Source organism: Stegostoma tigrinum, chromosome 12 (genome assembly GCF_030684315.1).
Source record: "Stegostoma tigrinum isolate sSteTig4 chromosome 12, sSteTig4.hap1, whole genome shotgun sequence".
Lineage (NCBI taxonomy): Eukaryota > Metazoa > Chordata > Chondrichthyes > Orectolobiformes > Stegostomatidae > Stegostoma > Stegostoma tigrinum.
Genome location: NC_081365.1, coordinates 37,049,663 through 37,077,034, shown reverse-complemented (window position 1 = coordinate 37,077,034; position 27,372 = coordinate 37,049,663). Strand labels below are relative to the sequence as shown.

The 27,372-nt window shown below is 47.5% G+C and overlaps 1 protein-coding gene across 4 annotated transcripts in view; it reads left to right on the top strand.

The window, feature by feature from the left end:
- The window catches only part of spag17 (sperm associated antigen 17), a 239,250-nt gene that overhangs the window by 29,765 nt on the left and 182,113 nt on the right, over positions 1–27,372 (top strand). For all 4 annotated transcript variants that reach the window (XM_048541477.2, XM_048541476.2, XM_048541475.2 and 1 more), the window contains exons 9-12: positions 692–826; positions 5,255–5,327; positions 8,145–8,251; positions 11,249–11,386. In XM_048541477.2, coding sequence (XP_048397434.2) covers positions 692–826; positions 5,255–5,327; positions 8,145–8,251; positions 11,249–11,386 — 453 coding nt within the window. The remainder of the gene's footprint in view (positions 1–691; positions 827–5,254; positions 5,328–8,144; positions 8,252–11,248; positions 11,387–27,372) is intronic.

Below are 27,372 nucleotides of genomic sequence, written 5' to 3'. Positions count from 1 at the left end.
GGCCCATAAGGGGGTGATTTGGGGTCCTGGTGGGTAGCCAACTTACCAAGACCCCCCACAGATTACAAAACTTTGTCACTGTGGGAAGACATTGAGCATGTGTGACCAACTTCCATTTTCCAATTTATATACCATTTTCCAGCTTTCTGGAAGCTTATGAAAGGGTTCGTAAAATTTCCTAAACCCCTTGTCCTTTCTCTGTAGCACAGAAATTACTTTGTCTTCAAGGGCTTGTTTTCTCTTTGCAGATGCTGCACGTCCTGCTGTAAAATTCCAGCATCTTCTGTCTTGTCTTGTCTCTCTACTTTAAAAAATAAATCGGCACCTATTTGACTGTTTTAGCAGCCTATCACCTAATTGCATCCAACCAACCAACTTGTTCATTTCTCTGCAATCAAACACACCAGCTCGGCGAACAAGCCTACAATCTCATCCACAACCTGTTCAGTGTGCATTTCATTTTCTGCCCAGTTAAGTACTTTGGTGAAATTTCACAATTTGAGGGCATTTTGGAGGTTATAATGGTGGAGGATAGAGGACTGGTCAAGAAAGTTTCAGATTAACCTTGCAAAATATTGCTTACAATAGTGCGAATTTCATTTTCTAAACTATTAAAGTTGTGAAGTGATATTTCATATTCATGCATTACTGCATTTTCTGGATATGTTTCGGGACTTTTTTTTGTTGTCAGCTGGAGTTTGGTGCATTGATATTTGAAGATATTGCCTGCATGATTTACGATTGTGAAGACTGGAAACGACAACATCAGAATTATCTGCAAAATATTAAGCTGATTACAGTGCCAGAAGCTTCAAAGGGTGATGAGGTAATGTAGCATATCCATAATAGAATCTACTACCATGATGTTCCTAGATTAGCAGTAACTGTCTCGATTACATGAAGTTTAGTATACAGTCTAATTTTCACATAATAAATTGTTACAGTGGAACATTTTATGTGTGCACTGCATGAAAGTTGCTATTATGTTCATAAACAATTTATAATTTAGTCACGCATTGTGTACAGAGGAAATATTAATTATAATTAATATATACTTTATGGTCAAAGTCTAGGCATTTGCTTCACTCCAGACAGGAGAAGACCACATGGTATTGGCTATTAATAACTTTGTCAAAATGGGCAAGCTGACATAACCGTAGCAGGCAGATTTGTTGGTGACACTGGGAAAACAAGCAGCATTTCACAAGCTCAGCCCCTTAATCTTCGTATTCCTCCGACATTGCCCTCACTGTCAACCCCTTTGGTTAGATCCCCGTCACGTTGCTACCTATCACTTTTATCTCTCAATATTAACAATCTCATTTTTCCATTTTTTGCAATTTTTCACCAACTGCCTCACTTCTGCCTATGAGATTGCCTCTCATTTTTCTAAACTCCAGAGAATACTGACTCTGTCTTCTCAAAATCATCTCGTAGGACAGTACCACCATCCCAGAAATCAGACTAGTGAACCTCTGCTGTACTTCCTCCACCACAAATATATCCTTCTCTAAGCAAGGAGACCCCAGCAGCTCATAACACATATCAATAATTTATACATGGGGATCAAATGTAATATTTCCATATTTGCAGATTGTACAAAACTAAGCAGGAATGTATTGTGAGGAAGATGTAAAGCAGCTTCAGAAGGATCTGGACAGGCTTCTTGGGTGAACAAGGACATGGCAGTTGAATTATAGTGTGAGATTCTAGGAGAAACAGCTGTGTAGAGGTGGCACGGTGGCTCACTGCTTAGCATTGCTGCCCCACAGGATCTGGGTTTAGTTCCTGCCTCAGACAACTGTCTTTAGACTGTCTAAAGATGTGCAGGTTTGGTGGATTGTTCATAGGAAATGCAGAAGATTAGTTGGGTCTAGGTAGGATGTTCAGAGAGTCAGTATTGGCTCAATGAACCAAATGGCCTGCTGCCACACAGTCGGCATTCTATGAAGGAGTATTTCTTATTGGAGAAGGTTGGAAAAAGGTGCCTTTGTCGATAAATCTCTGTCAGTGCAACAAGCTATTAGGAAGGTTAATGGATGTTAGCCTTTATTGCAAGAGGATTTGAGTACAGAGTAGTGAAGTCTTTCTTCAATTAATATATCTTGGTTAGACACCAGGAATAGTGTGCAATTTTCGTCTTCTTATGTTTGTAAGGATATTATTGTCATAGAGGGAGTGCGATAAAGGTTCATCATAGTTGTTCTTGGGATGTGAGACTGTCCAATGAAGACAGGAGGGTACACTAGGCCTGTATTCTGTAGAATTTCAAAGATTAAGGGTGACCCATTGAAATTTATGGAGTATTTAAAGGGATAGACATGGTAGGTACAGGTTAGATGTTTCTCTGGTTGGGGCACGATTTAAAATTGAGGGATTCCATTTAGGAGAGAGATGAGAAGAATATGTTTTCCTCCAAGGGCTGTGAACTTTTGGAATTCTGCACCGCAGAGGGCAGTGGAAGCTCAATCTTTAAGTTTATTTAAAATTTCTGATGATCAGTGGAATAAAAGATTATGGAGACAGTAGGGGTAAAGCATATTGAAGTGTTCGATCAGCCACAATTGAATTAAATAGCTCACTATGTTGAATGGTCTCCTCCTGTTCCTATTTGAGTTTATTTTGTTCCAACAATGCATTGAGTTTTTCTTCTGGACCTTGATATCACTGAATCAGATTTTAAAAAAGCCATTAAAATATTGCTGTAGGTAATAGAGGCCTCCAGTCTGAAAATATCAGAGATGGAGTAGATACATCCCTATTAGTGTGAAAGACAGGGCACCCAAAGCCAGACCTCACTAATATTTATTGAGTACATCTCCTTTTTAAAAGAAACTGACTGCTTTTAAGAAATCCAGGCAGGTTGTGTGCTGCACATTGCTGGGTCATCTGTTGAACTTGCATGTAAGTTAAGGTAGTATTTTATGTTTGGGTACATCTTGAAATCACTTCGAGAAGGAGAGAGCACAAACTTTGCATTCTGCCTGCCTCAGCATAGAGTTTGCACATCACAGTTGCTGTGCCTGAGGAGAGTTTATGCAATTGGAACTGAATTATCAACTTCTGAAAATTTTTACATGGGATGTGGGTCTCGCTGGAAATGCCAGTTATGTTGAGTCACCTTCTTGAACCTCTGCAATTTGTCTGAATAAAGACACCTACAATGCTGCTAAGAAGGCAGTTCCAGTATTTTGATCCAGCAAGTGTGAAAGAACAGCTATACAGTTCCAAGATTTAATAGGTATCTGGCCTGTTAGAGAACTTGTAGATGGTGTTTCCATGTATATGTTGCTGTTGTCCTTTCAGACGGTGGAGATTGTGGGTTTGGAAGCTGCTCTTTAAGGTGCATTGATGAGTTGCTGCTGTGCATCTCATGTATGGTGCACACTGTTACCCATTGCATTGGTCTGGAGGAGTGAATGTTCAAGTTACTGGATGTTGTTCTGATTGAGTGGACTGCTTTGTACTGGATTGTATCAAGCTTCTTGAGTTTTGTTGCAGTCACGCTCATTCAGGCAAGCATATTGTATTACATCACTTGCCTCATTGTCAGGAAATGACTTAGTCACTTTAGAATTCCCAGGCTCTCAACTGACTGCAGCCTCAGTATTTATAAAGCTGGCACAGTTCATATTCTGGACAGTGGTAACCCCGAGGATATTCTTACTGAGATTGTAAGGGACCACACGTTTGTCAATTTTGCAATTATGAACCGAAATGGAAGTTGGACTGCCATATCTGGAAAACTAGGGAAAGCTTTGCAACCCAAAACTCAAGAGCTGCATACTGTTGAACTGCAGGATGCAACGTTGCATTTTGAAGCAGTAATGGGGAAAATCCGAGACTGAATGGTGCTGAGTTCCTTCTAAGATCATTTTGCTTGGCAAGAGCTCACTGATTAGTTGAGAAACAACGTGTTCAAAATCCAAAAGTGTGAGGGCAGCAGAGAAACATCCAGAGCCTACAGATAGGAAGTGTCCATTTCTCCTTCTCACTTCCGCCTATCCCCGCATTGGGAAAAAGACAGAAAAACCAGGAAAATTTAAGAGTTATAAAACAAGGAAAACCTAGATTCACCTGATCAATCATTAACTTAAAGAATGGCTGCCAGCCTACAGACTTTGAGGATATCATCATTGCAAAATTCAAAAGGTCTAAGAGAAAATAACTTTCCATCTTGTGGTATGGACTTTGTGTTCTGAATTTTGTTACGTTGTATTTTTTTTTCCCATTCATAGCATATGTGTTAAACTATTTAAATGATATAGAAGAAAATGGTGGGGTGAGGAGCAGTTTGAATGATAAGTAAATTTACAGATGACAAAAATTGCCCTGGTGGCTAAAAGTGAGAAGGAAGGCCTTAGGTTACAGGAGGGTTGGTCACATGGGGAGATCATGGCAGATGGAGTTTAACACTGTTAAGTGTGAGATGATGCACTTGGAAAAAGAAACAAGACAGTGGAGTATTACAAGGCAGGGTACTATAAAGCTTAGAGGAACAGAGGGATCTTCAGGTGCTCGTCAACAAATTTTTGAAGGTTGCAGGACAGGTTGATGGCATAGTTAAAAAGGCATATGGAACATTTGCTTTTATCAGGTGTAGGGTAGATTACAAAGCAGGGAGGTTATGTTTGAGCTGTGTAGGCTACAGTTGGAGTAAGGTATGCAGTCCTGGTCACTGCACCATAGGAAGGGTGTGATTATACTGACAGAGTGCTGAATAGATTCACCAGCATGTTTACTGAAAAGGGCATTTCAGCTCTGAAGAGAGGCTGGATAAGCTCTGGTTGTTTTCTTTAGATGGGAGAATGCTGATGTGGTGATTCTGATTAAAGTGTATAAAATTATGAGGAGCAAGAACAGGGTGAATAGAAAGCAGCTCTTTCCCTTAGTTGCAGAGTCAGTAACAAGGGGCATCATTTTAAGGTGAAATATAGGAGTTTTAGAGCAGATTTGGGGAAAATCTTTTAATCCAGAGGGTAGTGAGAATCTGGAATATACTGCCTGGGAGGGTAGTGAGGTGGGCAACCTTTAAATTTACTTGGAGGGGCACTTGTAATGTCATAACACTCAACGCTTTGGGCCAAGTGCTGGAATTTGGAAGCTATATAGATTTAAAGTACTATTTGTTGGTTCAGACCTGATAGGCTGTGGGCCTCTTTTGTACTATATGATTCTATGATTCTGCAAAGTATGTGAAATTGAGATTTAATTAATACTGGGTTTAAATTATTTTTGTCTGCTTCTCCTACAGACACGTGCCATTTCATCCTCATTTGACAGGAAGAAGTCTGCCTCGGCAGAATTAACATTTTCTTCAGAAAAAGGTGCCTCATTCATTAAACTCTATAACTGGATTCATTTGACTAATACTTCAGAATTTGTAAATTATCATTATCAACTCAGAATTTTCTGCATTGGCGGTTCTGGAAATGAACTCCCCAAGTTAGTCTATTTTGCATCCAAATCCTCCAGCTGTGGATTGATGCAGTAGTTGGGTGGAAAATTACTTTGAGTGAACCACACAAGAGTAGTGGTAACTAACATTTGGTAGAGCCAGTGGCCAATAAAAAGATGTGATATTACAAGATATATGATAATAGGCTACCTTCAAGTTTCTTCATTTGTATAGATTTGAGTTTTCCAAAACATTTATGTGTTTAAACAGTATTTGAATTTGCAGTTTTATATAATCAGATAATCATAGTACTGTTACAGGGGAGATGGTAGGAAGTGGGTGGGGAGTGAGGCTGATGTGGCCAATTGGCCTGGTAAAAATTAGGCCGTCAGTCAGGAGTGAGGAGCTTTAAAGAGGGTGGCAAAGGGGAGAGTGCATATTTCAGGTTTGCAACTGACCAAGAAAACACAAAGTCACTAAGGTAATGAATACCTTGCAAGTGAATGTAGGGTGTCTAGCTTAAGGCTACAGAAATTCAGGATCTACTGTATGGAGGAAAATTTGGTGGATGCTAACGTAATGAGCATTGCGTCAATAATTTAATGCTGAACAGTTGTTTTTACATTATGGTACACATTTGTGTTTTTACATTAAAGACATCTCATACTGTGAATTACTTGAAATGCAGTGAGTGTGTTGCAGGCAAACATGTAACCATTTAGGTCTAACCTCATCAGTACACAGAAATCCTATTTAGGTTGATAGATTTTTGTGTATTAATGTGTGTCAGTTCTTTTAAAATTTACTTTGTTGCTAATTTATGCCATTTTTCTTATGCTGTCTCAAATATGTGGTGTTTAAGAAAATAGTTTTTTTGTGCATTGTGGCCTTAAGTTTAATGGAACAGTGATGATTATTGAGGTTATTGTTGAATTTTTGTTTTTGCAAGTCCAAGTACCAAAATGGCAAAGCAAATTTGATCACATGAGATTGAGGACAGTTTATTAGCTTGGATACAAAATTTGCTAACCAGCAGAATGTAGAGAGTTGGGATAAATGGCTCTTTTTCTGGCTGACAATTGAACCTAAATGGGGGGTGCCGCTGGGTTTGGTCCTACGGCCTCAACTATTTGCAACCTATATTAATGACTTAGATGCACCAATGGTAGGTGTTCTAGCCAAATTTGAAGTTGACACTAAAATAGGTGGTAAATTAAGTTGCAGTAAAGAAATAAGAAATTTACAAGTGAGTATGAATAGGTTAGATGAATGAGCCAAAATTTGGCAGATGGAGTTTCATGTAGATAGGTCTGAGGCTATCCATTTCAGTCAGAAGAATAGGAAGGCAACTTATTATCTAAATGGATTAAAATTTCAGAGTGGCTCACGGCAGAGTGATCTGGGGGTCTACGTGCGTGAATCACAGAAAACTAGTATACAGGAAAGCAAATGGAATTTTAGCATTTATTGAATGGAACAAGATTATAAAAGTGAGGAAGTGTAGTTGCAACTGTGCAAGACATTATTGAGACCACCCTGGAGTATTGAGTATAGTTTGGTCCTCTTATTTGAGGGATGAAATTGTTTTGGAGGCAGTTTAGAGGAAATTCACCCGATTGATTGCAGAAGTGAGGGGTTTGTCTGTGTAGAGAGATTGAGCAGGTTAGGCCTATTCTCTCTGGAGTTTAAAAGAATGAGAGGCGATCTAATTAAGATATATAAGATGCTGAAGATCTTTCTTCTTTGAGCAATCTAGAACAAGAAGTCATAATTTTAGAATATGAGGTTTCATTTCAAACAGATATGATGAGAAATTACCTCTCTTAAAGACTTGTGAATCTGTGGAACTCACTACCCCAGACTGTGGTGGATGTTTGGACATAAGCAAATTTAAGGAGGAGATATACATATTTGCAAATAGTAGTGGTTGAAAGGTAATGGGGGCAGGAATGTGGAGTTGAGGCTGAGATAATATCAGCCATGTTCGTATCCAAAGAAGGAGCAGGCTCAAGGGGCTGAACTTCCCACCTCTGTTCTTAATTTTTACGTTCAGATGCTAGTTATAGTTTTTTAGCATGCTTATGCAGAATGGCCACTAACTAATGTTTTCTCATACTAGTGATTTTGAGCTCTGATGCATGCACATAAGTTTTTTAAAAACTGACTCTGATTTGTGGATGTTTATTTTTAACCAATACAACATGATTTCTTTGATTGAGCTTCATGTATTTAGCTAAAAGATTGTTTTTCTAATGTGTTCTGTTCTGTTTTATGTTCTATAGGGGAACTAGCTATTTTGGTCCTACAGCACACCAATTTAAGTTTATCAGTTGGGCTCACAGTGCTTGCTGGAGGATACATATACACATCTGTCCTATGTAGGCAGTGATTTTTGCTCAGATATTACAACTATGTTGAACTGAGCAAACATAACGGGAGAGCAGTAGAACCCTGGTATATTCTCCATGGCAAATGTCGTGTCCAATTAGAGTTGGCTTGCTAACCCATCAGCAGCCTTTTTTCATGTAGCATAAATTGTCAGTTCCTTTGAGATATGCATTCTTCTGCCTGCTCAGACGAGTTCCAAATGAATAGATTCAACAGCATCTCTTTTCTCAGTGATACTTGGCTTCTGTAGAATGAACTGACTATTGTGATTGTTTTTTAAATAATTATTTTCTATTGACCAATATGCCCACTGTGTTATATGCCGATAAGAAAAGGTCAAACTGTTTTTTTTAAATAGGTACTTCTACTACACTGACAGATATGCGATATTATAATGATCTGATGAGTCTCGTGCCGCTGGAATGCCTCTCTGTGCCTTTAATATTATACTGTATACTGGAGCAGGTTTGTAAGTGTTCATCTATCATGTGTAGATAGCTTTGTGATGTGGTCCCTAGTTACCTTACCATTTCTCAATTTACATGATATAATTCTTCATTTAGTTTGGTTCCATCAATGTCTTCATTTAATACCCAGGCTTTGGAAGCTTTATCATGAAGTTTGTTTATTTGTGAAAACATAATTGCAGTAACTAAATACAATAGTAATTCACAATTTCATTTACACTTGATTGTGAAGGAACAGACTACAGAAAGGAATAACGTAGTGTGGAGCTGGAGGAACACACCAGGCCAGGCAGCATCAGAGGAGCAGGAAGGTTGACGTTTCGGGTCGGGATCCTTCTTCCTGCTCCTCTGTGAACCAATACGATTACGGCTGATCGAGCACTCATTATGTCCACTTCCCTGCCCTTTCCCCAGAACCCTTGCTTCCCCATCTGATCAAGAATCTATCTATCTATTCAGCCTTAATACAAACAAGAACACTTCCCACAGGTCTCTGTGGCCAAGAGTTCTAAACACACTCTAGCCTCAAAGGAGAACTTTCTCCTCAATTCAGTCTTAAATTGGGCCCTTAATTCTGAGACTATGGCCTCTGGTCCTAGACTCTCCCATGGGAAGAAACATCTCAGCATATATTCTGCCAAGCCCCTTAAGAATTCTGTAGGTTTTAATGAGCTCATCACGCATTCTTCTTAATTCTGATGAGTAGAGTCCCAATCTTTTTAATCTAAGCTCATAAAATAGTCCCTCCATACTGGAGATCTTCCTACATTCTTTGGACTGCCTCCAATGAGATTTTATCTTTCCCTAAATGAAGGGACAAAAACTGCTCACCGTATTTCAGATATTGTCTCACCGGCAACTAGTACAGCTGTAGTAAGGCTTTTTTAGAGTTATAAGATTAGATTAAATTCCCTACAGTGTGGAAACAGGCCCTTCGGCCCAGCAAGTCCACACTGCCCCTTGAAACATCCCAGACCCATCCCCCTACAACCCACGCACCCCTGAACACTACGTGTAGTTTAGCACGGCCAATCTACCTAGCCTGCACATCTTTGGACTGTGGGAGGAAACCAGAGCACCCGGAGGAAACCCATGCAGACACAGGGAGAATGTGCAAACTCCACACAGACAATTACCCAAGGCTGGAATTGAACCCGGGTCCCTGGCGCTGTGAGGCTGCAGTGCTAACCACTGAGTCACTGTGCCGCCCCCTTGCTGAATCCCCTTGAAATAAAGGCCAACAGTCCATTTGCCTTCCTGATTATCTACCATACCCATGTGCTAGCTTTCTGTGTTTTGTGCACAAGTACTCTAAGGTCCTCTCATACGCAGTTTTCTGCTGTCTTTCCCTATTTAAATACCTTTGGCAATTAAAGAGTCAAGTTTGCCGGTATGCCTCTTTTTTCTTTTAGAAGCAGAACAAAATTTGCATTTCTGTTTTTTACTGTAATTTGCAGAGCAGTGTTGACAGGATTTTAGCAACAGTCTAGAAGGAAGTAGTTTCCTTTACAGTCATAGTCATACAGCATTAAAACAGGCCCTTTGGCCCAACTCATCCATGCTGACCGGGTTTCCGAAATTGGACTAGTCCCATTTGCCTGCACCTGACCCATATCAGTGTCTATTCATGTACCTGTCCAAACGTCTTTTAAATGTTGTAATTGTACTTACCCCTACCACTTACTCTGGCAGCTCATTATATATATGCACCACTCTCTGCGTGAAAAAGTTGCTTCTCAGGTCCCTGTAAATCCTTTCTCTCTCACATTAAACCTACACCTAATAGTTTTGGACTGCCCCTGCCCTGGGAAGAAGACCTTGGCTATTCACCTTATCTGTGCCCCTCATGATTTTATTAACTTGTATATCCTCATGATTCAGCCTCCAATACTCCAGAGTATATAAAGACCCAGCCTCTCCAGCCTCTTGTTATAACTCAAACTTTCCAGTCTTGGTAATATCCTTGTAATTTTTTTAACACTCTTTCCAGTTGAATAAAATCCTTCCTATAATAGGGCAACCTGAATTGTACACGTATTCCAAATGTGGCCTTACCAATGCCTTGTACAGCCATAACATGATGTCCCAACTACTGTACTCAGTGGTCTGATCTTTGAAGGTAAGCATACTAAACATCTTGTACACTAACCTGACTATCTGTGATACTACTTTTTAGGGAACTATGTACCTGCACCTCTAGGTCTTTATGTTCAACAGCACACAGCAGGGCCATACCATTAACTATGCAAGTCCTGCCCTGGTTTGCCTAACCAAAATGCAACATCTCGCATTTATCTGAATTAAACGCCATTTGTCATTCCTTTGCCAACTAGCCCAGTTAATCAAGGTTGATCCCAACAGAAGCATTATGGCTAAATATACAGATTAAGATTAAGATACAGATACTGAAGTAATTCAAGATGGTAGCTCATTATCTCCTTTTCAAGGCCAGTTTGGAATGGAGAATAAATACTGATCGTGCCAGCGATGTTCACATCCCATTTGATGGAGTTGTTTAAAAATCTGCAGACCCATAGCTACTTTTAACAGTGAGAAGGAACATTTCATTGAAATAATAAAATTGCATACCTCCCTACAATAAATATGGGGAAATCAGCTGTGTCACATTTGCAAATCCAAGGAACTGATACTGAGTGATGCATAAGTCTATAGAATGCCGTAATATTTAGGACTAATTTCATTTGAACCACTGTCGTATCTGCATTCACAGGTCCAGAGACTTCACAGTCATTGCTCAATAAGGTTTTGAATTGTGAGCATCAGGATACGAAGACGTCAAATAGTGTTGCCTTGAAATAGAGTAGATTTTCTCTGTACTGTTGTTCCATTTGACAGTGTAAAACACATCATCATTATTATTAGAGTAACAACTTGATTTGTTTCTGTGATAGTTTGTTTCAACTAATATAGAAGACTATAGAAAGGTATGACTTTCAAACACTTCAGATCATCACTGATCTCTTGTTATGCACAGGTAATTGCAACAGAAGAAAGTCTAACTCCTCCAAGTGAACGTATTCCAATACCACGGCAAGATGGACTGGACCAGAGCCTGATAGATTACATGATATCCACTGTGCTTGGCCTTTCAATGTCCGAAGATGAGAAACAGGTACTGACAGCTTCTAATACGCTACAATACAGATAAAAGAGATCATCTTCATTGTGAGACATGATTACTCAAACCCAATCGCATCATCGTGCGACAATAATAAAAGGAGCAACTATAAATATATACTTTGGCTCAAATGGAGAATGAGGAAGTGGGTTGGAGATGGTTTCAATTGGGTCATTAAAGAAACATTAAATAGCTGACAATAAATGACAAACCAATACAGCTGAAGTCAGATTATATCATAAATTTTTGTTTGATACATTGAACGTTATTGGATCCCTACAGTGCTGAAAGAGGCCATTCGGCCATCGAGTCTGCACCAACCCTCCAAAGAGAATACCACCCATATCCAGCTCCCTACCCTATCCCTGTAGCCCTGTATTTACCACGGATAATCCAACTAGCCTGCATGTCTCTGGACACAATGGAAAATTTAGAATGGCCAATCCACCTAACCTGCACATCTTTGCACTTGCCAGACTCGCTCCACTCAAACAGTCACCCAAGGCTGGAATTGAACCCGGGCCCATGGCATTGTGAGGCAACGGTGCTAACCACTGAGCCACCGTGCTGCTTTATTATATTTGGTTTACTCATTTTAATATTTGCAGAACTTCAAGATAATAGGTGGAATTTAATATTTTTAAATTTGTTTTATTTAGCAAATTTTATGTTTGTGTCAAAGCACATTGAGGGGAGATTTGATTTTAGTGTAAAACTTTGACTGATCTGGATAAGGTAAACAGGAAACCTGTTCTGATTTGTTGATGGCACAAGGACTGAGGGCACATGTTTAACATTTTAGAGATTTCCACTAGGTGTGAAGGGAAAAAAAATCTTCCACTTAGCGAGTGGTATTTGCTAAAGCTAGTTTGCACGGCCATATCACATTCCTCAGTGAGGAATGGATCAGACCAGGCCTGCTGAACTTTTCCAATAGCATCTGTTTTTGTTCAAGATTTCAACTGAAAATTGGATGGATGTGAGAAAAATGAAAAGGCAGGAATGCAGGAATAGAGAGAATAGGATTGACTGCATTGCTGTATGAAGAACAATAGGCCATTTGGCTCCTTCTATATTAAAGTCACTCTGTGAGCCTGTAGCTCTGGGATGCAAAATCACTTCAAAATTTGCTATTGGAAGAAAGATTGTGGCATTATAAGCAGTGGACATATGAGCATGAAATTGCAAATGATAGGATAAATGAACGGGCATAACTGTGATAAGTGGAGTTTACCGTAGACAATTGTGAGATCATCATTTAGGGTCTGTGAAGGATACAGCAGAGTATGTTTAAATGATGTAAAACCAGAAACAGTGGAGATCCAAAGTGGTTTGCCGGTGATAGATCATTAAAATACCATAGAGTAACAGTAAATAATCAAAAGATCTAATAGAATGCTGACTTTTGTATTGAGAATTGAATACAATGGGTAGAATTCATGTAATACCAAGTCTTGCTTAAAAAAACATATAGAATGTAGCGAGCCATTCTGAGCGATATACTTTAAGAAGAATATTTTGACCTTAAACAGAGTTCAGCTGAATGGTCAGGTTTGAAATATAAGGCGAGGTCTCACAAACTAGGGTTCAGAATTTAGAACAAAGAACAGTACAGCACAGGAACAGGCCCTTCAGCCTCCAACCCTGTGCTGACACATTTTGCCCATCCATATTTAAAACTGTCTTCATTCACAGCACCCGTATCCCACTATTCCCTTCCTAATAATGTATTCATCCAGGTCCTTCTTGAATGCTGCTATTGTGTCTGCTTCCACCACCACCTCTGGCAGCATGCTCCAGGTACTCACCACCCTTTGTGTGAAAAACATGCCTTGCACATCTCTTGAATCTGTTGTCCCCTAGTAATTGACCCCTCAAACCTGGGAAAAAGCCTCACACTTTCCACTCTATGCCACTCACAATCTGATAAACTTCTATCAGGGCGCCCCCACAACCTCCTGAGTTCCAATGAAAACAAACCCAGTCTATCCAAACTTTCTTCATAGCTAAAATCCCCCATGGCAGGCAACATCCTTGTAAGCCTTTTCTGTACCCTCTCCAAAGCATCCACATTGTTCTGGTAGTGTGGTGACTAGAACTGTATACAATTTAGGAGAGTAGGGAATGATTTCATCAACATTTTCAAGACACAAAGGAGAAAGTGGTTTGATTGATAGAGAAAAACCATCACTGCTTGCTGTGGAGTCAAGGACCAAGAGCCTAGGTCTAAAAAATGGAGCCAGACATTTGAGAAATAAAATTATTATATCAAAAAGATTCTAAAAGTTTCACTACTTCCTCAAATGCCATTTGACCCTACATCAATTGTAAATTTTATGACTGAGATTTTTGTTGTCCAAAATTTTGAATGAATACAGGCAAAGGTAAATTAATGGAAATGGGTTGTAGATTAGCAATGATTTCGTTGATTGGTGGAACAAACTTAGGGGACTTAATGACCTAAAAACAGATAGTGCTGAAGAAGCTCAACAGACATGGCAGTATCAATGGTGAGAGAAACAGAGTAACATTTTGAGTCTGATATGACTCTGCCTCTGAGATGAGGAAAAATTTCTACTGAGCATGGTGAATTTGTAAAATTATTTGCAGCATAGGGCTGAGCAGGCTGTCTTGTTAAGTATATTCATGGGTGAGATGGATTTCTAATCAGTAACTGAATCAAGCATTATGAGGAAAAGGATGGAAAATAGAGGTGAGGGTGATAGATCAGCCAGGATCATTTTGTGGCCTACTTTAGCTCCTATGTCTTATGGTCCTATGGTTTTAGTTATTGCTGTTACCTCCTTTTTAGCTATTGTCTTTTGTATTCTTCATTGAACCAGACTTAATTTCATAGCTTAGTGATAATGATAGAGTGGGGATCTGCTGGGCCAAGGATTTACAGGTTGTGATTGAGTACTTTCTGTAGCTGATGATGGCTCATAACACCTTGTGGGCTGCAAGTTTTGATTTACTGGACCTGACTAAAGATATCCTATCTAGCACGGTTATAGTGCCTGACATTGTGATAGCACGTATCCTCACTATAAAGGTGGGACTTTGTCTTCACAAGGACTATGAAATGGTTACTCTTACCAGTATTGTCTTGGATGCACACATCAGCAACAGGATTATTGCTGAGGACAAGATCAAGTAGATTTTTCCCTCTTGTTGGTTCTCTAACCACTTATGCAGATCTAGTCTAGCACCTCTAACTTGGTCAGGTCGTTCCCATAGCTTCCTTCAAGCTGTGTTCATATTTGAACTGATACTATGAGACTTCATAGGGTCAGCAAAGTTCAGGGCTCCCAGGTCAGCCCCATCCTGACAGTAAACCGCTGTCTCACCACCTCTCGTGAGTCTATCCTGCTGGTGGGAGAGACTGTAGTCAGGGATACTGATGGTGACATTGTCTATTCTGTATGATTCTGAGGACATGACTGTGTCAGGCCATTGCATGACCACTCTGTGATGCAGCTGTCCCAAATTTGGCACAAACCTCCAGATGCTGTTCATGAGAACTTTGCAGGGTCAATAGGGCTGGGCTTGCCAGTATCAGGAGGCCTTAAGCATGTCCACCTTTTACCTCAGCTGAGGATTCCCTGCCACCATGGTCAGAAAGGCCCTCAGATAGGTCTGATCCATTTTCTGCACTTCTGCCCTCACCCCTTCCCCTCCCTCCCGTAACAATAAGGCCCCCCCTTGTCCTCACTTTCCAACCCACCCTCTGCATTCAAAGAATCATATACTGCCAATTCTGTCACCTCCTGCTGGAAACATTCCACACTGGGTTATCTTTGACTGCATCATCTGCAGTTCTTATTGTCTCTCAGTGAGTTATAACCTCACTGCAAAGCCTGTTCCAAAGACGGCCACCTTGAATAAGTTGTCCTCCTCCCTCTGGAAAGGCCTCAGTGGATCACTTTCCTACTTCAACCCTCTGGTAATTTCTTTGGCCCTGAAACTCTTTGATCACATACTCAAGCAAACTAGGTCACATCTACTTTCTCAGTACCAGATTATCCCCAGTGGACTACATTCAGGCCATCCCAATTTGGCCCTGACTGCGACAACCTTTGCATACAAAAAGAAAGCTCTCCTGAATGTGTTTGAGAAATCTGTCCCCTCTAAACCCATTTCACTATGACTATTCCAATTAATGTTAGGGAAATTGCCGTCCCCTTATATAATTATCACATTATTGTTTTTACACACCTCAGTGAATTGTGCTCCTCTGTTGCCTAATGGGGGTCATAATACACCTGCATCAGTGTGACTGACCCTTTTTGTTCCTAAGCTCTATCTAGAAAGCCTCATTTGAAGACCTTTCCAAGCTATTGTCCCTCCACACTGCATAGACACCCTCCTTGATACAAGACCTCATCCATCATTCTAATACCAATATCATTGGTAGCAATGTGTACCACCACCCTCCCTCTTCAGGATGCCCAAAACCCTCTGGCCTCAGGAAGGCAACGCATCATCCTGGAGACATGTCTGCTGCTGCGAAAACAGCTGTCTTTTCCTCTAACTAGTGAATGCCTTATAATTTTCAGTTCTGCCTTCTTGTTTTTCCCGTCCTGTGCAATTAAGCTGCGTGTGATGCAAGAAACTTATCTTAATCTGTATTCTCTGAAGGAGACAGCACCCTCGTCAGCTTCCAAAATAGAAAATCAATTTGGGAATGCAACCCCATGGGTCTGCTGCGCCACCTGTTTGATTCTCGTATGTGTTTGTCTGGTGGTCACCCATTCCCATCTTTCCTCCTATTTCTTGAGCTGCAGAATGACCACCTTTCTAGATGTACTAACGCATTACTTTATACCTCACAAGTGTGTTTCCAACCACTGCTTGAATTCCAAATCATGGAACTGAAGTTTCTGCAGTTGGGAGCACTTCCTGCTCATCTAGGATGCTGATAGGGTTCATGAGTTGACTCATAAGATAGGTCACACATTCCACTTGGATGACTCACCTGTCATGATTGAAATTTATTTAGTCATGACTTCTGGATGTGAGTTTGCTCGCTGAGCTGGAAGGTTCGTTTTCAGACATTTCGTCACTTTTTTTTATTTGAACAAATATACTTTATTCGTAAGATGTACAAAAAAAAACATTTACACACCTACCCAGTCATGCAAGCCGCTCCAGGTTACCCAGGGGGTACGTACACCAACTAAAGGAAAAAAAAACAAAACAGAAAAAAAAACAAAGCAAAGAAAATACCCCAGCAGTCGTCACCCCGCACAGTCCCAATTGGCCCCCTGACCAGTTGGGGAAGGCGCCAGCTGGGCCCAGTTACCAGATAGGATTCTTTTCCCTTTTCTGGACGAGGGGGCTCATACGGTGGTCTTTCCCCACCGCGCCTTGGCGGCGGCTGCCCCAAGCTTTAGCGCGTCCCTCAGCACGTAGCCCTGGACCTTGGAGTGCGCCAGTCTGCAACACTCGGTCGGGGTCAGTTCTTTCAGCTGGCAGACCAGCAAGTTGCGGGCAGACCAAAGAGCGTCTTTCACCGCATTGATGGTCCTCCAGGCGCAGTTGATGTTGGTCTCGGTGTGCGTCCCCGGAAACAGCCCGTAGAGCACGGAGTCCCGCGTCACGGAGCTGCTCGGGACGAACCTCGACAAATACCACTGCATCCCCCTCCAGACCTCCTGCGCATAAGCACACTCCAGAAGGAGGTGATCGACAGTCTCGTCCCCCCCCGCAGCCACCTCGAGGGCAGCGTGCGGTGGTGCAGAGATTCCGGGCATGCATAAAGGATCTCACTGGCAGAGCCCCTCTCACCGCCAGCCAAGCAATGTCCTTGTGCTTGTTTGAAAGTTCTGGCGATGAGGCATTCTGCCAAACGACTTTGGCAGTCTGCATGGGGAACCACACGACGGGATCCACCCTCTCCTATTCCCGAAGGGTCCTGAGGATACTACGTGCTGACCACTGCCTGACGGCCTTGTGGTCAAAGGTGTTTCCTTTCAAAAATTTCTCCACGAAGGACAAGTGGTACGGAACGGTCCAACTACTCGGAGCGTTCCGCGGCAACGAGGCCAGGCCCATCCTTCGCAACACCGGGGACAGGTAGAACCTCAGTAAGTAGTGACACTTGGTGTTTGCGTACTGAGGATCTACGCACAGCTTGATGCAGCCACACACAAAGGTAGCCGTCAGGGCGAGGGTGGCGTTCGGTACGCCCTTTCCCCCATTTCCCAGGTCTTTGTACATGGTATCTCTGCGGACCCGGTCCATCCTCGACCCCCAAATGAAGTGGAAGATGGCCCGGGTGACCGCAGCGGCGCAGGTCCAGGTAATAGGCCAGGCCCGCGCCACATACAACAGTACCGAAAGCCCCTCGCACCTGACAACCAGGTTCTTACCCGCGATGGAGAGGGACCGGAGCGTCCACCTGCCCAGCTTCTGCTTAAATTTGGAGATACGCTCCTCCCAAGTCTTAGTGCATGCCCCAGCTCCACCAAACCAAACACCCAGCACCTTCAGGTAGTCTGTCCTGACGGTGAAGGGGATGAAGGAGCGGTCGTCCCAGTTCCCGAAGAACATGACCTCGCTCTTACCCCTATTGACTTTGGCACCCGAGGCCAGTTCAAACTGGCCGCAGATGTCCAACAGCCTACTCACCGACCGACGATCGGTGCAGAAGACGGCGACATCATCCATGTACAGGGAGGTCTTGACCTGAAGGCCTCCGCTGCCTGGGATAGTCACGCCCCTCAGGCTCACGTCCTTCCTGATGGAGGCGGCGAAGGGCTCCACACAGCACACGAACAAGGCAGGAGAGAGCGGGCAGCCCTGCCTGACTCCAGATCTAACAGGAAAACTGTCTGATTCCCACCCGTTGATCGAGAGTGCGCTAATGATGTTGGCGTAGAGCAGCCGGATCCAATTGCGGATGCCCTCCCCGAACCCCAATTTGGAGAGGACGTCCCTCATGTAAGCATGACAGACCCTGTCGAAGGCCTTCTCCTGGTCCAGGCTGACGAGGCAGGTGTCCACCCGCCTGTCCTGTACGTAGGCGATCGTATCCCTGATGAGCGCGAGGCTCTCGGCGATCTTCCTGCCCGGCGCAGCACAGGTTTGGTCAGGGTGAATCACCGACTCCAGGACAGACCTGACCCGGTTGGCAATGACCTTGGCCAGGATTTTGTAGTCCACGTTCAAAAGTGAAATGGGACGCCAATTCTTAATTTCTTCCCTCTCCCCCTTCCTCTTGTAAATGAGGGTGATGATGCCCTTCCTCATGGACTTGCACATTTCCCCTGCCCGAAGCGCACTATCGTACACCTCCAGCAGGTCCTGACTGACCAGGCCCCACAGAGCAGAATACAGCTCGACCGGTAAGACATCACTTCCGGGAGTCCTATTCCTCTGCAAGGACTTGAGGGCTCTGGCCAGTTCGTCCAGGGATATCGGCCGGTCCAGCCACTCCCTCGTGCCGTCGTCTAACACCTCCGTGATAGACGACAGGAACGACTCGGAGGCCGTGCTGTCCGTGGGCTTCGTGTCGTACAGTCCGGCATAGAAGGATCTGCTGATCCTCAAAACGTCGGGCCGAGACGACGTCACCGAGCCATCGTCCTCCTTCAGCCGGCTAAGCACAGAGCTCTCTTTGTGCACCTTCTGAAAGAAGAAACGCGAGCACGTCTCGTCCTGCTCCACGGAGCGGACCCTGGACCGGAAGATTATCCTGGAGGCCTCCGCGGCGAAGAGCGAGGCTTGCTGGCCCCTCACCTCGCGGAGGTCCTCCGTGACATCGACCCCCATCAACTGCAGAAGGAGCAGGTTCTGCACCCTTTTCTGGAGTCGCGACAGCTTTCCCCGCCTCTCTCTTGCCTTCTGAACACCCTTGAGGACAAAGAACCTCTTGATGTTCTCCTTCACCGTCTCCCACCAGTCGCCTGGAGACTCAAAGAGGGGTTTCACGGTTCTCCAACCGGTGTACTCCCTCTTAAGCTCCTCGACGTTCTCTGGGGTCAACAGAGTCGTGTTGAGCTTCCACGTCCCCTTGCCGGCCGGCTGGTCGTCCTGTAAGTGACAGTCGGCCAACAGGAGGCAGTGGTCAGAGAAGAACACCGGCTCGACACCAGTGGATCTGACCGAGAACGTCCGTGACACAAACAGGAAGTCTATCCTTGAGCGGATAGACCCGTCTGGCCGCGACCAGGTGTACCTCTGCTGCGCTCCGTCTGCAGGGGTGCTGAAGACGTCGAGCAGCTTGGCGTCCTTCACCGTGCCCATCAGGAATCTGGACGTGACGTCCAGTTGAATCCCCCCACCCGCTGTCCCCACGCCGGATCTTCCATCTGCATCAATGATGCAGTTGAAGTCTCTGTCTAGAATGACCGGCCTGGACGTAGCCAGCAGGGGTGGAAGCCGCTGCAGGACGTCCAACCGCTCACTCCGTACCACTGGGGCGTACACGTTGATCAGCCTCAGGGGAGCATTCCTGTAGGTGATGTCAGCCACTAGGAGGCGCCCCCCACCACCTCCTGAACTTGAGAGATGGTGAAGTTGTGCCCCCGCAGCAGAATAGCCAGGCCCGAGGAGCGACAGTCGTTACCCCCCGACCAGATCGAAGGCCCACAGGTCCAGGCGCCGGACCATTTCCCATACCTGCCAAGGTGCGGTATCCCGCACTCCTGCAGAAACAGGAGGTCCGCCTTGATGGTGGTCAGGTAGGCCAACGTGGACACACATCTCGCGGTTGACTTGACGCTGCGCACATTAATGCTCGCAACTCGTACCCCCATTGTGGGCAGTGACCGCAGTACCCTCCCCAGGTCCAAGGTCCAGCCCCTCCATCTGTCCCTTCATGCCCATTGCCCGGGCTAACTGCTGGACGCTCTCCGGGCTCAGGAAACCGTCTGTGCTGCCTTCCGGGTGGCATCCCCCCGCCAGGGGTGCGGAGGCAGGAGGGTCCGGCTCCGGATCAGGCTGGGGACGTGCTGTTTCCTCCTTCCCGCCTGGAAGTTCCGGGGGGCCCTCCAGTGCTCCAGCGGCACTTGACTGGGTGTCGGAGTGAGCCTCAGGACGCCTCCCGTCACCTGGAAGCGGGGTGCTGCTTTCCTTCCCCCTCGAGACCTTTAACTTCTGCTTCGGGTGGGCCCTCTCCGAATCCTCCTCGTCAGAGGAGCTCTTATAGCCCCCCTGTAGCTGCCTCTTCCCTCCTGATTGTTGCGGTTCCTGGGCCCGTCGACGCACCTTCCTCCTCGCTTTCCGGACTGTAGTCCACTCCCCTGGGTTGCCTGCCGCCGCCTCCATTGGCTCCGGGTTGTCGGCAGGGATTGGAGCCTGCAGGGGTGCTTTGCTGGCCTCGGGCCCATCCTGCAGGGCTGGGCCCTCCTGCACGGCCTGGCCCTCCTGCACATTAGTGGGGTCCTTGCTGGGCCCTGGTGCCTTCCTCTCCTCCGGGGGGGCTGGCCCCGCATTTCCCCTGCCGGCGACCTGGGCGTAGGTGGTACCCCGCCGCGGGCATGCCCTATAGAAGTGGCCCGCTTCCCCGCAAAGGTTGCAGCTTCTCTCTCGTGGGCAATCCTTTGCAAGGTGTCCCTCCTCCCTGCAGTTCCTGCAGATGGTGGCTTTGCAGTCGGCCACCATGTGACCTGACCTACCACAGGCATGGCAGACTTTAGGTTGCCCTGCATAGGTCAGGTAGCCCCTGCTCCCGCCGATCGCGAAGCTGGACGGTGGGTGTGCGACATTCCCGTCTGCGCCCATCCTCAGCGTCACCTTGACCTGCCTCTTACTCATCCAGATGCCAAAGGGGTCCACGATGTCAGTTAGGTCCCCTTCCACCTTCACATACCTTCCGAGGAAGGTCAGGACATCAACTGCTGGCACATGCGGGTTGTACATGTGTACAGTCACCATACGGCTCCTCTGTGCTGGCATCACAAACAGTGGGACAGCGGTCAATACAGAGAGGGGGCCCTCACCTCCTTTCTCCTTGAAAACCTCCAGGAAGCGCTCGCAAAGCTTGGCACTCCGGAAGGTCACATCGTAAAAACCTCCTCCGGGGAAATCCTGCAGGCGGTAAATGTCCGCAGCAGCGAACCCACAACAGTCCAACAGGACCCTCTTCACGAAGAAGGTGGGGTCCACAGGTGCACCTTCATCCACCTTCTTTACAGAAACACGGATGGTGTTCCGGATCCCCTGACCTGGGGCACGAGCACTTGCCGCAGCCATCGTTGCAGGTTGGCTGCTCCCCTGAACCAGCGTTAGGCCGAAGCCAGCATTAAGATCCACTGGTCGCAAGGGTGCACAGCCAACCCGACGTCCTCCTTTCACCTCCAAGACAGCACTCTCGTCCTCTCAGTCCACAAGAGAGTGGGTCTTTATTGTGTTTGAGATGTAAGCTGGTTCACTGAGCTGTAAGGTTTGTCCCCAGATGTTTTGTCACCATTCTAGGTAACACCATCAGTGAGCCTCCGGTGAAGCGCTGGTGTTATGTCCCACTTTCTATTTGTCTGGTTAGATTTCCTTGGGTTGGTGATGTCATTTCCTGCATTGATGATGTCATTTCCTGTTCTTTTTCTCAGGGGATGTTAGATTGGCTCCAAATCAGTGTGTTTGTTGATGGAGTTCCAGTTAGAATGCCATGCTTCTAGGAATTCTCCTGCATGTCTCTGTTTGGCTTGTCCTAGGATGGATGTGTTGTCCCAATCAAAGTGGTGCCCTTCCTCATCTGTATTGTAAGGATACTACCATCCCCTGAGAAAAAGAACAAGAAATGACATCACCAACACAGGAAATGACATCACCAACCCAAGGAAACCTAACCAGATAAATAGAAAGCGGGACATAACACCAGCGCTTCGTTGGAGGCTCACTGATGATGTTACCTAGAATGGTGACGAAACATCTGGGAACAAACCTTCAAGCTCAGTGAACCAGCTTACATCCTGAACAAAATAAAGACCCACTCTTTTGTGGACCGAGGAGGAGGAGAGCGCTGTGTTGGAGCTGGAAGGATGACATCGGGTTGGCTGTGCACCCTTGCAACCAGTGGATCTTAATGCTGGCTTCGGCCTAATGCTGGTTCCGGGGAGCAGCCTACCTGCAACGATGGCTGCGGCAAGTGCTCGTGCCCCAGGTCAGGGGGTCCGGAACACCATCTGTGTTTCCGTGAAGAAGGTGGATGAAGGTGCACCTGTGGACCGCACCTTCTTCATGAAGAGGGTCCTGTTGGACTGTTGTGGGTGCGCTGCTGCGGACATTGACTGCCTGCAGGATTTCCCCGGAGGAGGTTTTTACGATGTGACCTTCCGGAGTGCCAAGCTTTGCGAGCGCTTCCTGGAGGTTTTCAAGGAGAACGGAGGTGAGGGCCCCCTCTCTGTATTGACCGCTGTCCCACTGTTTGTGATGCCAGCACAGAGGAGCCGTATGGTGATTGTACACATGTACAACCCGCATGTGCCAGCAGTTGATGTCCTGACCTTCCTTGGAAGATAGGTGAAGGTGGAAGGGGACCTAACTGACATCATGGACCCCTTTGGCATCTGGACGAGTAAGAGGCAGGTCAAGGTGACGCTGAGGATGGGCGCGGATGGGAAAGTCGTGCACCCACCGTCCAGCTTCGCGATCGGTGGGAGCAAGGGCTACCTGACGTACGCAGGGCAACCTAAAGTCTGCCATGCCTGTGGTAGGTCAGGTCACATGGCGGCCGACTGCAAAGCCACCATCTGCAGGAACTGCAGGGAGGAGGGACACCTTGCAAAGGATTGCCCACGAGAGAGAAGCTGCAACCTTTGCGGGGAAGTGGGCCACTTCTATAGGGCATGCCCGCAGCGGGGTGCCACCTACGCCCAGGTCGCCAGCAGGGGAAATGCGGGGCCAGCCCCCCCGGAGGAGAGGAAGGCACCAGGGCCCAGCAAGGACCCCACTAATGTGCAGGAGGGCCAGGCCGTGCAGGATGGGCCCGAGGCCAGCAAAGCACCCCTGCAGGCTCCGGTCCCCCCCGACAACCCGGAGCCAATGGAGGCGGCGACAGGCGACCCAGGGGAGTGGACAACAGTCCGGAAAGCGAGGAGGAAGGTGCGTCGACGGGCCCAGGAACCGCAACAATCAGGCGGGAAGAGGCAGCTACAGGGGGGCTATAAGAGCTCCTCTGACGAGGAGGATTCGGAGAGGGCCCACCCGAAGCAGAAGTTAAAGGTCTCGAGGGGGAAGGAAAGCAGCACCCGGCTTCCAGGTGACGGGAGGCGTCCTGAGGCTCACTCCGACACCCAGTCAAGTGCCGCTGGAGCACTGGAGGGCCCCCCGGAACTTCCAGGCAGGAAGGAGGAAACAGCGTGTCCCCAGCCTGACCTGGAGCCGGACCCTCCTGCCTCCGCACCCCTGACGGGGGAATGCCACCCGGAAGGCAGCACGGACGGTTTCCTGAGCCCGGAGAGCGTCCAGCAGTTAGCCCGGGCAATGGGCATGAAGGGACAGATGGAGGGGCTGGACCTTGGACTTGGGGAGGGTACTGCGGTCACTGCCCACAATGGGGGTACGAATTGCGAGCATTAATGTGCGCAGCGTCAAGTCAACCGCGAGATGTGTGTCCACGTTGGCCTACCTGACCACCATCAAGGCGGACCTCCTGTTTCTGCAGGAGTGCGGGATACCGCACCTCGGCAGGTACGGGAAATGGTCTGGTGCCTGGACCTGTGGGCCTTCGATCTGGTTGGGGGGTAACGACTGTCGCTCCTCGGGCCTGGCTATTCTGCTGCGGGGGTGCAACTTCACCATCTCTCAAGTTCAGGAGGTGGTGGGGGGTCGCCTCCTAGTGGCTGACATCACCTACAGGCATGCTCCCCTGAGGCTGATCAACGTGTACGCCCCAGCGGTACGGAGTGAGCGGTTGGCCGTCCTGCAGCGGCTTCCACCCCTGCTGGGTACGTCCAGGCCGGAAATCCTAGGCGGAGACTTCAACTGCATCATTGATGCAGATGGAAGATCCGGCGTGGGGACAGCGGGTGGGGGGATTCAACTGGACGTCACGTCCAGATTCCTGATGGGCACGGTGAAGGACGCCAAGTTGCTCGATGTCTTCAGCACCCCTGCAGACGGAGCGCAGCAGAGGTACACCTGGTCGCGGCCAGACGGGTCTATCCGCTCAAGGATAGACTTCCTGTTTGTGTCACGGACGTTCTCGGTCAGGTCCACCGGTGTCGAGCCAGTGTTCTTCTCTGACCACTGCCTCCTGTTGGCCGACTGTCACTTACAGGACGACCAGCCGGCCGGCAAGGGGAAGTGGAAGCTCAACACGACTCTGTTGACCCCAGAGAACGTCGAGGAGCTTAAGAGGGAGTACGCCGATTGGAGAACCGTGAAACCCCTCTTTGAGTCTCCAGGCGACTGGTGGGAGACGGTGAAGGAGAACATCAAGAGGTTCTTTGTCCTCAAGGGTGTTCAGAAGGCAAGAGAGAGGCGGGGAAAGCTGTTGCGACTCCAGAAAAGGATGCAGAACCTGCTCCTTCTGCAGTTGATGGGGGTCAATGTCACGGAGGACCTCCGCGAGGTGAGGGGCCAGCAAGCCTTGCTCTTCGCCGCGGAGGCCTCCAGGATAATCTTCCGGTCCAGGGTCCGCTCCGTGGAGCAGGACGAGACGTGCTCGCGTTTCTTCTTTCAGAAGGTGCACAAAGAGAGCTCTGTGCTTAGCCGGTTGAAGGAGGACGACGGTTCGGTGACGTCGTCTCGGCCCGACGTTTTGAGGATCAGCAGATCCTTCTATGCCGGACTGTACGACACGTAGCCCACGGACAGCACGGCCTCCGAGTCGTTCCTGTCGTCTATCACGGATGTCTTAGACGACGACACGAGGGAGTGGCTGGACTGGCCGATATCCCTGGACGAGCTAGCCAGAGCCCTCAAGTCCTTGCAGAGGAATAGGATTCCCGGAAGCGACGGCTTACCGGTCGAGCTGTATTCCGCTCTGTGGGGCCTGGTCAGTCAGGACCTGCTGGAGGTGTACGATAGTGCGCTTCGGGCAGGGGAAATGTGCAAGTCCATGAGGAAGGGCATCATCACCCTCATTTACAAGAGGAAGGGGGAGAGGGAAGAAATTAAGAATTGGCGTCCCTTTTCACTTTTAAACGTGGACTACAAAATCCTGGCCAAGGTCATTGCCAACCGGGTCAGGTCTGTCCTGGAGTCAGTGATTCACCCTGACCAAACCTGTACTGTGCCGGGCAGGAAGATCACTGAGAGCCTCGCGCTCATCAGGGATACGATCGTCTACGCGCAGGACAGGCGGGTGGACACCTGCATCGTCAGCCTGGACCAGGAGAAGGCCTTCGACAGGGTCTCTCATGCTTACATGAGGGACGTCCTCTCCAAATTGGGGTTCGGGGAGGGCATCTGCAATTGGATCCGGCTGCTCTACGCTAACATTGTTAGCGCGGTCTCGATCAACGGGTGGGAATCAGACAGTTTTCCTGTTAGATCTGGAGTCAGGCAGGGCTGCCCGCTCTCTCCTGCCTTGTTCGTGTGCTGTGTGGAGCCCTTCGCCGCCTCCATCAGGAAGGACGTGAGCCTGAAGGGCGTGACTATCCCAGGCAGCGGAGGCCTTCAGGTCAAGACCTCCCTGTATATGGACGATGTCGCCGTCTTCTGCACCGATCGTCGGTCGGTGAGTAGGCTGTTGGACATCTGTGGCCAGTTTGAACTGGCCTCGGGTGCCAAAGTCAATAGGGGTAAGAGCGAGGTCATGTTCTTCGGGAACTGGGACGACCGCTCCTTCATCCCCTTCACCGTCAGGACAGACTACCTGAAGGTGCTGGGTGTTTGGTTCAGTGGAGCTGGGGCATGCACTAAGACTTGGGAGGAGCGTATTGCCAAATTTAAGCAGAAGCTGGGCAGGTGGACGCTCCGGTCCCTCTCCATCGCGGGTAAGAACCTGGTTGTCAGGTGCGAGGGGCTTTCGGTACTGTTGTATGTGGCGCGGGCCTGGCCTATTACCTGGACCTGCGCCGCTGCGGTCACCCGGGCCATCTTCCACTTCATTTGGGGGTCGAGGATGGACCGGGTCCGCAGAGACACCATGTACAAAGACCTGGGAAATGGGGGAAAGGGCGTACCGAACGCCACCCTCGCCCTGACGGCTACCTTTGTGTGTGGCTGCATCAAGCTGTGCGTAGATCCTCAGTATGCAAACACCAAGTGTCACTACTTACTGAGGTTCTACCTGTCCCCGGTGTTGCGAAGGATGGGCCTGGCCTCATTGCCGCGGAACGCTCCGAGTAGTTGGACCGTTCCATACCACCTGTCCTTCGTGGAGAAATTTTTGAAAGGAAACACCTTTGACCACAAGGCCGTCAGGCAGTGGTCAGCACGTAGTATCCTCAGGACCCTTCGGGAAAAGGAGAGGGTGGATCCCGTCATGTGGTTCCCCACGCAGACTGCCAAAGTCGTTTGGCAGAATGCCTCATCGCCAGAACTTTCAAACGAGCACAAGGACATTGCTTGGCTGGCGGTGAGAGGGGCTCTGCCAGTGAGATCCTTTATGCATGCCCGGAATCTCTGCACCACTGCACGCTGCCGTCGAGGTGGCTGCGGGGGGGACGAGACTGTCGATCACATCCTACTGGAGTGTGCCTATGCGCAGGAGGTCTGGAGGGGGATGCAGTGGTATTTGTCGAGGTTCGTCCCGAGCAGCTCCGTGATGCGGGACTCCGTCCTCTACGGGCTGTTTCCGGGGACGCACACCGAGACCAACATCAACTGCGCCTGGAGGACCATCAATGCGGTGAAAGACGCTCTTTGGTCTGCCCGCAACTTGCTGGTCTGCCAGCTGAAAGAACTGACCCCGACCGAGTGTTGCAGACTGGCGCACTCCAAGGTCCAGGGCTACGTGCTGAGGGACGCGCTAAAGCTTGGGGCAGCCGCCGCCAAGGCGCGGTGGGGAAAGACACCACGGTATGAAACCCCTCGTCCAGAAAAGGGAAAAGAATCCTATCTGGTAACTGGGCCCAGCTGGCGCCTTC